Source organism: Gadus morhua, chromosome 2 (genome assembly GCF_902167405.1).
Source record: "Gadus morhua chromosome 2, gadMor3.0, whole genome shotgun sequence".
Classification (NCBI taxonomy): domain Eukaryota; kingdom Metazoa; phylum Chordata; class Actinopteri; order Gadiformes; family Gadidae; genus Gadus; species Gadus morhua.
The window spans coordinates 12,556,587-12,570,786 of record NC_044049.1 but is presented as its reverse complement, the minus strand read 5'-3'; the positions used below and the strand labels follow the sequence as shown (position 1 = coordinate 12,570,786).

Below are 14,200 nucleotides of genomic sequence, written 5' to 3'. Positions count from 1 at the left end.
CTAACCTCCAATCCATGTGGTTTCCTTAAACTAAATTGCCTACTACTATCAAATTATCATTTAAATTAGATAAATTTAATAAAAACATTAAGTCAAAGGCTAAAATGACACTTAAAATGTTGTATGAAGGTGTAGTTGTAGTAGCAGGGTAGGGGATTTTGGTTATGGTAGTAACCAACCCCAGCCACAATATATTGCTGCATTCCTTTGCTTTTCAATTCTGTTCTTGTTCTATTTCATGCAGGCGCCCTCCCTTCAGCCTAGCTGTTGTTGGCTAAGTATATCCCGGGTTCGTCCGCCTCCATGCGGCATCGCCGTGTGCTTCATGAGTGGGCTGGGGACTCGTCGCATATTGCGACATGTACCAGTCCCCTAGACCCCGACATTTCCCCTTTTCTCCCTACAGTCAGTTCGCTGTAAAGAGAAGGCAGAGTTGCCCTCTATTGCCCTGTGGCTTCGGCCTGCCCTGCAGCAGTATTCTCCGCTTGCAGACAAGCCAGACATTACACGCAATGTGAAGTGTGGAGAGGCCAGAAAGCTTTTATCAGCCGTCTGCTCGCCCTCTCCCTGAGATCTTTGCATGTTAGCGAGAGTGACGTTATTTCTCAACATGGTTGGATAACACGCTGAGGTGGGGACCTCAGCGTGGGTTTTCCTGCTTGCCGACAAGCAACTCCATCACACACGCAGTGTGAAGACGCCCACCTTTGCGGTTGTAGAGCGTCATAGTTCAACCTGGGTTCCCCCGCCTCCGTGCAGCGTTCCCGTGTGCTTCATGGGCGGGCTTGGACTCGTTTCCTGACTTTCCCCGCTTTCTCCCTCTTCAGTCGGATGCTGTATGGAGAAGGCGGAGCTGCCCGTTATGCTCGTGGCATGGTACTCTGTCGCTTTGGCCTGCCCTGCAGCGGTATTCTCCGCATGAAGACGAACAATTCCATCACTCCATTCCTCTCGTTTCGAGCGGACGTTAGAGGGGCCGTGTTGCTTGCCGCAGTTGGTGGCTTGGGTTTTTTCCTAACTCCACGCCCAGTTGCGGACATAGGAGAAGCTTTGTTGCTCTGCATTGCCCTTTTTTCATAGGTTCTATGAAATGGGGTTGAGTCAGAAGTTACAGACTCGCTCTTTTCTCCTGATCATCGCTTTGCGTTTTCTTCTGAGAATTGAGGGTTATTTATTGAGCCGTTATGTTTTTGCACAACCTCTGCCTATTGAGCTAGATTGCCGGGCCCCGCTGCGGAAGTGGCTCGTCTCTTGAGACACGAGCCAATTCTGGATCGGCTTATCCTCTGAGCTTTGCTCCGAAAAAGTAAGAGCTGTGTTATAGGGGGCGCTTGGTTCACATCCCTGGATCTCAAGGATCTTTTTCTTCCCCGCTCCTATTCCCAAGGCTCACAGGATATTTCCGTGTCACCTTCATGAGCACAGCGTCTGTATGACAGCGAGTGCCATCCGCTTACTCTCTGGCCCCGCACACCTCCTCATAGTGTGTGGAGGTTGTTCTGGTGGCGCTCAGGTGTCAAGGGATAAAAATATTGCTTTGTATCCCGACGACCTGCTTGTCCTGTGCCACTCGGAGGAAGCTACGAGACGTGACACCATGACGGTGATAAATCATCGCTTATCCTGGGGTTTAGCCATCAACTGGGAAGAGCTAACCCCTCCCCAGCAGTCGGCTAGTCTACTTGGGAGTTTCCTTAGACTCGACCTGATGTCAGCGAGGCTCTAGCCTCCTCTGGGAAATGCAGTCTTTTTGGCGCTCTCCCGCTTTCACAGTCTATCCTGCACCTGTTGGGGCTGATGGCAGCTATACACCCTCTGGTTCTCCTATGTCTGCCCCTTTTTGTGTAGACTACAGCGGTGGCTACCCAGAGGTTGGATCCCCAGGCGACATAAGCTTTAGGTCAGGGCTGGGATAAATGATTAATCTAGCGATTATTTTTTCGATGCATCGATTCATCTAACGATTAATTTTTTCAGTTCGATTTCGATTATCGATTATCTCCCCATTAATTGACTAATAGCAATTTATACATGTTGATTTACATATCTGAATGAAAAAACATGAATTCCTTAACATTGCAATACATGTTTATTGCCTTAAAATTCCAAAATAAAAGTGCAACGTAATGCATTTTTAGAAGTCAGAGGTAGCATTCAATATAAAAATGTAATGCTACCTCGTGTTTTTGAATGTGCCGAACTAACTTTTTTGTTATACTGTTTTACACTGGTGGTTCATAAGTTGCCAGCTCTGAGTATCTTGATCTCTGAGACTGAAAGCAGCCCGATGGTTTCCTTCGGCTGCGTTGCCGCTGATTTTTGACCAAAGGATTATGCGATCACATGGTTGAGAAATGGCTAGAAAATCGATCAACCTCCAAGCAGCACTTCTTCTGAGGGTAAAAAGAATGAGAATGGGACTTTCTAAAAATGGCTTGAAAGATGATTGAACTAATATCACATGTACGTTTGCAAATGGTAAAGAGCATGTGGAGGCTCATCTGACCTACGATTCGGGATTTAACGGTGAGTAAATATGAATGTAAAATAATTTGAATAAATGTTTTAGGGAACTATGTTGAGGGGACTTGATACTGATACGTTTTTTCACTTCAATAGTCGTTGTAGCGTCAACGAAATTGGAAATCGATATCTTTCCAATCTCACTTGAGAGAATGTATTTGGAAGGGAATGCTGAACTTGTTTGTAAAGTCAGAAGTAGCGATCCTGTGGAAGTTAAATGGTTTAATGAAAGTGGTGGTCCAGTGGTGGTCAGGGAGGAGAGTCATTCAAATACGTACATTGCCACAGCCAAGATAACGTAGGCCTACGACGAATGGAGCAAAGGAATTAATTGGTACTGTGAGGCTTCGTTTAAAGATTCAATAGAAAAACCAAAGAAAAAATACTTTGAAGAATAATGGCGAGTGCATGTTTTCAGATTATGAAACCAAATGACAAAACTGCCATATCCTTTAGAATATTTTTCTGAATGAATCCATAGACCTAAATAGTGGGCCTATGCATGATTATACAAAATGCATGCAAGTGGTAAAAAATAAATAATGATATACCAAACTATTTGGGTAAAACTCTCTGCAAAACAGCACATAGGCTAATTGCTCTCTCATACTTGCAGGACCAAATAGAGTTCCTCCATCCGTTTATCTGCTCCCTCCAGTAGATGATTTAAGTTGCACGAACATGACCCTGACTTGCTTTGTGAAAGACTTCTACCCCAAGGACGTTTTGGTGCATTGGTTGGTTGATAATTCGAGTATAGATGGAAATGCTCATTATTAACATAAAACAACAAACATTATTGAAAACGACGGCTTGTTTTCCACTTTTGGACAGTTGGAAAGACGGCAGAGTGTTTAGACGCGAAGTCTACCACATGTCTATGGATTCCAAAAACCAACCAATTGTCAAGTTAATTACTGAAAAAACATCAGGCAATGTTAACATTATCAACATGAAGTCCTTCTACGTGCTTGCCCAAATAGATGTTATGCTCATCTATCCGTCACACATCTAGGTGGACACGGCCACTTGTGATTAGGGTTGGGTATCGTTTGGGCTTTATCCAATACCGGTGCCTACTCTACTTTTCAAACAGTTCCGGTGCTAAAACGGTTCTCGAACCGGTACTTAAAAAAACGAAACCGCACACACTTGCATACATGCACGACTTGTTATGAGTTTCACACTACGCAGAAAGTCAGCGGCCACTGAGTTGAATGGCAACGGTGTTTGCTAGCCTGCTTGATATGCAAGATTTACGGTTGGCATTAAATTACTCGACTTACCCGAAGAGGCTGCTGTGAGTGCTGTGACTGATAAATATATTTTTTAAAAATAATTATAAATAATATTAATTACTCGCTGAAAGCAGACAGGCACGCTTCATGGCGCAACATTACTGCCAAAGTCATATTAAGTAATATAACTCAGGTGCGCAAGGCAGCCAAAGGAGACGCCAACATTGTTTTCAACTGCGCGGTATTAATTCCCAAGTTTTGAAACGAAAAAGTATTTGAAGCAAATAAATACTGTTTTTTATTTGTTTATTTGGTTTTGAACAGAAAGTTTTGGATGCATGCATCGGCTTTGAGTTTGTTTGTTTGTTACTTTAAAATTACATTCGCTAGCCACACACACACACACACACACACACGCGCGCGCGCGCGCGTTCATTCACGTTCACCCACTACAACCTGCCGATCTTCAATCAAAACAACATCAAGTAAGCGATGCCGCAGCGCGTTGACAAGTCCGTCCCGAGTCTCGAGGCGCCCATAGGCTTTATGGTTTATATGTTTGAAAGCCGTGACACACTCTTTTAGCAGTTGGCCTGAAATACCACGCCTCGCAGTCATGGACCTATAAAGAAAGTCGTAGTCATACCATGCGTGTTTAGCGCAACATTGAAAAGGGTCCCATCTGAAACTGTCGCACAGCGCTGCGTTCCGAACGTTGTGTAATCAAATACACCGGTATGGCGGTATATAAAAAAATCATATCCTAACGAAAATACACACCGTTATTCAGTGTGAACCGGTATAGCGCCCACCACTAACGTAAGTTGACGCCGCAACACCATGGGGGCGGGGCAGGGGGCGTTAAAAAACGCCAGGCACCGTTATGAGGCACCGAAATGTGCGTTCTTATTCGATCTCGTTACAACCGTTTACGTCGGAACCGGTTCCCTACTGGAACCGAGTTTCGGTGCTCAACCCTACTTGTGATGTCATTAGAGCCAGATTTTCAAAACGGCTTATAACTGCTAATCACACTCACACCTAGTGGCATGTCATGGGACCTTTAATTGTTGTGTCTTGTTTTTGTGTGTTCTTTGTTTGCCTCGACTGGGTCTTGCCCTGAAGAAGAAGATTCCTCACTTACTGTAGACTCTTCAAATCAAACCAATTCACCCAAATGACTGACACACTAGCCAGGCTCACCCACATTATACAATAGGTCTTTGAAAAGCAAGTCTTGGGGCATTCTTATTATTGTTACTATCTGATTATATACAAGTAAGTGATATCAAGGATTAGTATATACTATTCCTAAATACTATGTATAATAGGGCTGGCCCGAATTATTCGAATACTCGTTCGGAAAATTAGTATTCGAAGCTTAAATCAGTATTCAGAGCTTCGTTTTTTTTTTGTTTTGTTTTTTTCACGTACGTGACGTTACCAGAGCGAGGGAGGCAAACTATAAGCGTCAGCGACACCAAGCAGAGAAGCGAGAGAGGTGGAGGAAGAATATATATCTTGTTTCCCTTTACTTTATAACACAACATTAGGGGGATCTCTGGAGGAAAAGTAATACTTAAAACCTTAGCTTAGTTGTTTGTTTACGTTCGCTGTACAGCGCCGCGCCAATCAACTGTGACTGGCTTGCTGCAGAGCGTGAGCGTCTTGGGAATACCCGGTCAATATAATGGATATAATATGGACACATAAGACTATCAATATTCGGTATTTGTTATGGATTTATTGTACAAATTCCCTGAAAATATGCACGTTCCAGGAGGAATTGAAAAGCTCCCGTAAGGGCTGAGAATGCAGAGAACAGCTGATTTGAAACGGAGCAACAGCTGTTCGCTTTCACGGGGAAAAACTAAGGAACTTCAACCTACTTAGACCTACTAATTAACGTTCAAAAGCTATTAAATCTTCAACAAAATATGCAGATACTGTCAAAATTGGTTCCAGGGAGTATATAGGGATTATTAATGTTGTTTTTGATGTTTTTTTCTGGAACGAGTATTCAAATATTCGCTCGGAAAAACCAACGAGTATTCGAAGCCTGAAAAATGGCATTCGGGCCAGCCCTAATATATAACTAAGACATGTCTACTTTTGCAGGACACTATATACACGCTGCAAACATAATAAGTGTGACATTGGTTTTCAGCAAGTATACCAGTGACAGAGGTTGAGTATCAAGTATTGATAGATGCTGGACTCTCCCGACCAGCGTTTCTTGTCTTGACTCAAAGCCAATGGAGTAACGCTGCGGATGGACAACAAGACAGCATGCAAAGCACATTGAACACCTTCATCATCCTCTTCCTCATCACACTGGTCAACAGTATTGGAACCACTGCCATCAATGTACGGAGAGTCTTCGGGCAGTAATTCTTATTTGCAATAACTCAAATTATTCTGGTACTTTCATGAATCACTAAATGATTGTACATTATGAATAACTGCCGATGCCGATACTAATCGATTCTGGAAATTAAATGGACACTGTTACCAACTTATTTAATACTGATGCATCTCCTTTTATTTTCTCATGTTAGATCAAATAAAGGAAGTTTTATTGCCATTTTTTCCATCGATCATTAAAACAATACGATGAAGAGGACCTTAAAAAATGGTTGCTCCTACAAAGCAATTTATGATCAACTAAAACAATACCAATGATATGTAGGAAAAAGAGTTTGTAAGTATTATTTAGCAATACTTCATAAGAGTACTTGGAGTTTATTTGAGCCTCCTTTTTTCTTATGTATTATATACTACTACAATTCTCTGTATTTGTTCGAGGTAGAGTTGGAGTTAAAACTTGGTGTCAAACTAACCAAGTTTTCATTTAATGGCCGTTTTTGGCATGAACATCACATTCTGCACAAATAATAATCGATGGACAACTGAAAACTGTAATTTACTTCTAATTATGCTCACCCTTATCAATGTGTGTATTGTCATCGAGGAGTGGGCTGGGAGTTCATTAGCTGAATTGGATATGTACATTAAATATACTTTTCAACATTTCCTCACAAAATATTTTGATGGCGTGTAGTGAACACATCCCTCTGTGCATTAATCTGCAAGTGGACAACAGGCATCACATGCTGGTTTCCTTTCTGCCTTGATTCTTGTGTGTATAAATTCTTAACTGATGCTCACATTTTGTCATTCTCTTTCAGGATCACTTTCCCATAGCCAGCCTTCGGCCGTACTTCTGCAGGGTCCAAATGAGCTGGTGTGCCTGGTTTACAGATTTGGCCCTGCCTCCATCAATATCAACTGGCTTCTCGATGGCACCACACAGCTCAGGAGTTACAATACTAGTGAACTTCACTGAGGTCCAAAGGGAAAGTTCGGCATCCATGCCGACTCCCTCTTTCCCGCCACGAATGGCTACCTGGGCAGATGTACACCTGCAGCATAAACCATTGTAACGAACGGAACATGTCCAAACCAGGTTTGTACATGCACATGTCTTGCTATATCATCGGGGCATATAAATGGTATGCATTGTGTATGTGGGGGAGGGGATTAATAGCGGGAGGGGATACATTTAAATAAATAAGTAGAGCCTAATCTTCAGGAGTTTAATTGCTGAAGGGTAGAAGCTGTTGTTGAAGGGTGTCGTTCCAAGATATCCAAGAGATCTATAGCTTCTTCCAGAGGGCAGAAGTTGGAAGAGATCATGGCTCAGATGTGAGGTGTCCCAGATGATCTTGGTTGCCCGGTTCAACCTGCGTTCAGCATACAGAGAGTGGATTGATGGAAGGTCACAACCAGTGATGTTGGAGGCTTTGATGATAACTCTCTAATTTCCACTTGGACTGTCAGAGCTCCCATACCAGACGATGAATGAAGATTTGATGTTTCTTTCAACGAAGGCTTTGTAGAAGAGCACCAAAAGCTTTTTGTTCAAACTTTTTCAGTTGTCTTAGGAAATAAAGTCTCTGATTTGCCTTTTTTTATAAGGTGGGTGGTGTTAATGTGCCATTTCAAATTATGGCTGATATGTGAGCCAAGAAATTAAAAGGAGCCAGTCCAGGTTATAGGCTGATCCCATATAATAGACGGGGCTTTGGTGTTCTCATATCCACAACCATCTCTTTGGTTTTTGATCCGTTCCGCACCCTGCAGTGGAAACGCGGCATTAATTGTGCAACATCTGCAGCTGCTAGCATTGCTGTACACGGGGAATTGGTTAGCCTAGCGATTGTTAGTATTTGCACTTGGCTGTATGAACATCTCTACTGTACTGACAGCGATATATTGTTTCAATTCTTATGACAAATGTACTTATTGTAAGTTGCTTTGGATAAAAGCGTCTGCTAAATGCCCTAAATATAAATGTAAAATACATACTGCCCATCACCAATATGTATCAGTTTCATCACCATTTGGGGGGGGGGGGGGGGCTTATCCTTTTTTACAGTATAGATAAATGCATGTAAATAATGTGGGTTTTTTTTAGATTACTAATGCTATGCAATTGAGGACTGGGAACCATGTGATATATGCTGGATTTATATTCCATGGCCTCAACGACACAGCTGTTGTTGAAAAGATTCCAGTCCCTTCCTGTTCAAGGCACAACAGATAAACTGAACGCATTATACTTTCAACCAAAATAAGGATTACAGGGGGCATAACGAGAATCTGGGAACAAAAAAGAAAAAAATCAGCAAAAAAACGAAATCTGATAAGGAAGATCCACATTGATAAAATTCCTGAAACCAATTCCAAAAATCCCAGAAGGTAAGTTATTTGGGGGCAATAAAACATTTTCCCTTGTCTGAACTGAAATAGTCATAAATGGTCCACATTGTATTGAATAATGAAGGAAACAAACAATTTTGAAGCATCGTCTGAGCATTAAGCCTCTCGTTCTTTTCTGCATGAAAAAGCAGGCTGAGATAATCCTTTAGAGACCTCATTCTACTGGCATGCACAAATCAGATCACAGTTGTACCAAGCGCAAAGACACTTGCACAAACGTGTTGTAGTAGTGAGTTAGGCTACTACACTGTTTAGTTTTTCTTTTAGGGACTGATAAATCTGTGATCTTCTCCAGAACCTTGGAGCATCATGAGTTCGGGACAGGCCTGTATCTTCCTCAGGCGTGGCAACAGAAGACAGGTAAGTTTTGCTATTGACTAGTACAGTGACTTCTTAACTTCACAGTGTGTGCATCTTTAAATTCACCTACTGAAATACTAGAATTTGCACTCAAAGAATTATAATATTACCAACCTTTTCTTTAAAAAATTACCTTATCACAAATTTACCGTGTGTCCTAAACAGAGGTCTTTTAAAATGCACAAAAAAAGGAAAAGAACGGAAAACATACTTGAGGTTTGGGTTTCTGTTCATATAAGTGTGATGTGGCCAGGTAGGCGCAAGTTAAGTATAAACAAGTGTTCACTGAGTTATTGAATAATTAAAAAGAGGACCACCAACTGTGTTTACCATGTCACGACAGAAAAGTCCTGTCCACAGCATAAAAAATGCTGTCCCTGACAGCATTTGGAGATGGGTGATATCATTTATCATATCCAAAGATATGCCATAGGACGATGCAACAATGTCAGTAATACCTGAACATCTGAGCCTCCAACCTGTGTTAAGACTAAATGCTATTTATTTGTATGAAAAGGTATATTACTGCTACATAATGTTTGCTTATACACGTTAAGATATGAAGTCCAATTGATGCCCAAAGTATTGTCCTCAGGGAGAAAATCGTTGGTTCCGATTAATGAAATTTTGAATTGTAAACAAAAACCTCCCCTTGTCGCCATATTTTTTTTTCGTTTTTCGTTTGGCCTCAATTTGATTCCATATAAATGCATGGTAAATAACTTTTTAACCATTTTATTCCCCAATTTCCTTCAATAATTCACAAGATACAGATAAAAACCCAAAACATATCATTTATTTCAAGTCCAAAAATACAACTATCAATCAAAACATTTTTTTTTTTTTTTTTTCTATCTGCAGAGCAGATAGATAATGTAATGAGTTTACTTTTTTTAACAGCAAAGACAACTGACCAATGAGGAAATAGAAGGTAGGCTACAAATGCTCCCTTTTCTTTTCACACCGTTATTTGACTTTAACCGTTATTTGAATCATATTGATTTGATGTATATTTTTTGTTGGTAGAGTTACGGGAGGCTTTTGAGGAGTTTGATAAGGACAAAGATGGCTTCATAAGCTGTAAGGACCTGGGAAACCTTATGAGAACTATGGGCTACATGCCAACCGAAATGGAACTCATAGAACTGGGCCAGAACATCAACATGAACTGTAAGTCTTTCTGTTGGCCTTATTCACACATCGCTATTTCAGAAGTTTTTGGCACCAGAACGTCCATTTCTTCTTCACATACACAATCATACTTTCACATAAAATGTCCATTAACTTGTTTTATATTTTGTGTTATGGTCCCTGAGATTAGTTAAAGGTATGGTAGATAGTTTGGAGAAACCAGTCAAGCTAAATTTTGAAGTATCGAACTGAAAATAATCCAACCCCTCTCTTCAGGCATCTCTCATAAGACACACTTCAACTTGCGTGATGGTTAAGTAGTGTCAACATAGGATACGAATTGCGGTTCTGATTAACACCACGTTATGCATGCATAGAGTTTGAGCTTACCTTGATCAATGCAAGCAGGTTATGCAAGAGCCAAATTATTTAATATGCTAACAAATACACAAAACTTCTGGTACCGCCATCGCTAAGAGCAAGCAAAGGTCGCTCAACAAAGTCACAACTTTTCTCTGACTTGCTCGCAAGCTTTAGCGGTAGGTCTTATGGAAGACTCCGGTCATGAGCAATGAGTGCATCAGCAGAATATCCCGATAAATACCAAAAGATTTGTATAATATATTCAACAGTTATTTTGCATGTCTTTGTGCCCGAACAATAATTTTAACTTTTTTGAGTATACAGCTGGCTTATGTAGTTATGACACATGGCTGCACTGGCATTAAACTGGCTATGTATTTTTTCCAATTAAGGTTACATTTCTCTCTTGTCTCATAGCACTTTGATTGGCATCTAGTTTTGTCTTTTAAATATTCAAATATCAAGGCAAAGCTGTACGGCAACCAACTCATGAAAGACGTTCAAAAAACGACATCGGACTTTTGCCGGATAATGCCTTTAAGGATCTAGAAGGGTTAGGCATCTTACTCTAGGATGACTAAAAGAAGGCTGCAGAATTTGGGAACAGACCCAGTTCCATTTGGCTGGGATCAATCACCTGCGATGCATTCTGTTCTGTATGCAGAACAGATAACCCTGCTTGAGGTTAGGGTTATGTTGTGAGCTTTGGGAATTGCGTGTTTTTTAATGACCTTATGAATGTGTTGCTTTTATTGTACCACAGTGGGAGGAAGAGTAGACTTTGAAGATTTTGTGGAACTGATGACCCCCAAGCTTCTGGCAGAAACGTCAGGGATGATCGGGCTGAAAGAACTGAAAGATGCATTTAAAGAGGTGAGATGATAGCTATGTAAGCTATTTAAGTAGCTATGCATTTCTAGTAGAGTTTCCTCTGGAAAAGTTTGATGTGTGTGTTAAAAAATTCCTAATATTATAAGACTCTGAAAGCAGTTGTAATTTAACCATCTTAAATTAATTAAATTCAACATTCCATAAAGTCCTTATAAAATCCAATAAAAAAACGATTTATTGGTTATCCCAGTGATTAGTAATCAAACAGATTAATTAATATTGTAAGCAATCAAATTCAGATGGAGACGTTTGACAAGGGATGAGAAACTGATTTTGGCCCTCAGAAATGGTAGCATAGAGTAGCCATATAAAAATGATATCATTATTATTTATGAATAAATAATTATACATTGAAAATATTGTAGGCTAATATTCTTTCCATTTACTATTAAGTTTGACTTAGATGGTGACGGCAGCATCACCACTGAAGAACTGCGCCATGCGATGACCAAGTTACTGGGCGAGCAGACCACCAAGACCGAGATCGAACAGGTGGTCCGGGAGGCGGACAAAAATGGAGATGGCACAGTTGACTTTGAGGGTGAGAGGCAAACTACACACACACACACATGCACACGCACACACATTAGCACACATATACGCACACACTCTTCTTGGCAGCAAAGTATTTTATTTAATAAAGGATGGTCATGGCAAGCCAAAGGCTGAAATGCACCATGCATCTTCAATGAGACAATGGATGTACATGACCTGACTGGGAAACTTTCACATCGTTGGCAGTAACAACAAAGGAAACAATGGATGAGCGCAATGACCATCATGGAGAGTTCAGGATTGTCTGTGACTGAAGTAAGCCATTGCAGGAGAGGCCAAGTTAATTGTCAATATACTATGGGGGAAGGTGGACATGTCTACAAGGATGCACGACAGCTAAAGGAATCTACCCACAAAAGCCAGTCAAGAGACTGGCTTGGTCTGAGTACCAGCCATTGTTGCTACATTGGCAATTTGAATGCTGACAAACATTTTTCAATTGGAAAGAAAAACAAAGCTATCTAGCTGCAAGGAGATTTTTCACAAATCCCTTTTAAATTGATTTAAATGTAGCCACTGACTTAAAATGATTAATTTTACTTAAAATTATTACAACGAATCACTCAAAAATAAGCATTTGTTCGTTCAGGTTATATCACTTCCATAAAACACAATGTGAGTCTGTTCATGCAAAATATTTCAAGCTGTTTTGGAGCTGGAATAGTTATTTTGTCAAGGGTTGACACCATGCATGCAGGAAATAAAAAAGATTTCTGGATCAGTATCTAGTGACATAGTCCTAGATTTAAGGATTTAGTGACTTTCCTGCTGTTTTAGGAATAATAAAAATAAGAGTGCAGGGGTTTGGGCGAGTGGCTTTTAGAACTGGGTGTTTGAGATGTGTGCAGTGTGCTTTTCCCCGCAAAACCCCTTCAGAAACGTCTCAAACCAAATTGATTAGATCTTAACTAGGGAACGGTTCAACCTTTAAAGATCTTTAGCATTATTGGCGTTTCCCTGTTTTTTCTTCCAGAGTTTGTTAAAATGATGTCCCGTTAACGGCACCATGAAGAAATCCTGGAAGTGTGACAGAGGAAAGGAAGTCTTTTAGTACTTTCCCTACTAAATATCAACATCTTGGACTATTTTTAACTGCTGACTTTTTTTAAATGCTTACCAGAAACGATTTATTTTGTTTAATTTATTTATAATATTTGCCATTTGTTGCTACGTAAGAAAAGAAGCAGCACAAAATATTTTACATGTAAATGTCTGCAATGTATTTGTATTCTTGGACTTAAAACCTAAAACATAAATATTATTTTACTTGTTGTGTTTGTTTGTCTACTTTATATATCAAGACAGTCCTAGCACAGAGTTATGCAGTGACAATGGCCTCGGAGAACCAGACCTTAAGTTAAATATTTGATCTTTGACACAGTTTTTATGAAGAATGGATTATCAATATCAAAGGTCCTTGACATCTGCTTCGGCAGTCAGTCTCTTGCAGCTGCTTTGCACTGAAAAATATGCTGTTGAATTATATATCTTCACAAATAATCCAATTGTTAATAACTGATGAACTGGTTGTGGGAGGCAACTGGACCTATGCATTCACTTGTTGTTGTTGGTGTTGTTGATGTTGTAATCTCTCAACTAATCCTGTCTCACCACGCTTAATGTGGTCAGGGCTATCCAATAGGAAAAAAGTTTTCAGCATTTACACTGACATGTATATTGTTTCCTATAGAATTGACATATTTAGTAAGATTTGTAACACTGAACCCATATAACACAAGTTCATGTTTTGAAACCATTGGCAATTGCATAAGACAACCAAATTATTTGGTGTGTGTCTGGTGTATGTATATGAATTCATACATTTGGTATGCATGTATATGTCTGGATTAATCTGTCTTTATGCCGTGGATTAGTTGAGTCCATCTAATCCTGATGACATGAGCAGATGGCAGACAAGGAAGCTTTCATGTACTAAATTAATCTAATGTTACTCTGCAACTGGAAAAGGTTAATGGAGAGAATCTTTTAGAACAAAGTGTATTAAGGTCAATTCTTCCAAGTCCCTCATTGTACTTGAGATCTGTGCTGTGCTGAGGATTCTGCTTATCCCTATCATGAGTGAAATTGTGGAAGATAAATAGTTTTCTAAAAATAAATTTCAACAACATCTCCTTTGCATGGTGCAAATTTGTTGGCTCTTTCATTTTGACATACAATTAACTTATTTGTGCTAATAAATGACCGGGAGATGCCTTTATAATACCTGTGTTGTATGAAAGGTTATGTACGTATGTTTATCTCCCAGGCTGCTTATAAGTATTTATTAACAGACAATCCCTGTTCAATATATTTCTGAAAGGTTCAAATGTGTTTTTTTTAATTATGTAATCTTCCTT

The 14,200-nt window shown here is 40.1% G+C and overlaps 1 protein-coding gene across 3 annotated transcripts; it reads left to right on the top strand.

Moving 5' to 3' along the window:
* Nucleotides 1-8,302: 8,302 nt before the first annotated feature.
* cabp5b (calcium binding protein 5b) lies at nt 8,303-13,971 on the top strand. 3 transcript variants are annotated; one of them, XM_030373623.1, is made up of 7 exons: nt 8,303-8,522; nt 8,839-8,903; nt 9,804-9,834; nt 9,930-10,073; nt 11,161-11,270; nt 11,682-11,829; nt 12,030-12,810. In XM_030373623.1, the coding sequence occupies exons 2-7, from the start codon at nt 8,853-8,855 to the stop codon at nt 12,095-12,097; spliced, it is 552 nt and encodes a 183-aa protein (XP_030229483.1). In that variant the 5' UTR covers nt 8,303-8,522; nt 8,839-8,852; the 3' UTR covers nt 12,098-12,810. The 3 variants fall into 3 exon arrangements, with proteins under 3 accessions (XP_030229483.1, XP_030229490.1, XP_030229475.1); XM_030373630.1 differs by lacking the exons at nt 8,303-8,522; nt 12,030-12,810 and adding an exon at nt 12,817-13,971 and having other exon boundaries at nt 8,690-8,903; XM_030373615.1 differs by lacking the exon at nt 8,303-8,522 and having other exon boundaries at nt 8,690-8,903.
* The last annotated feature ends 229 nt before the right edge of the window (nt 13,972-14,200 follow it).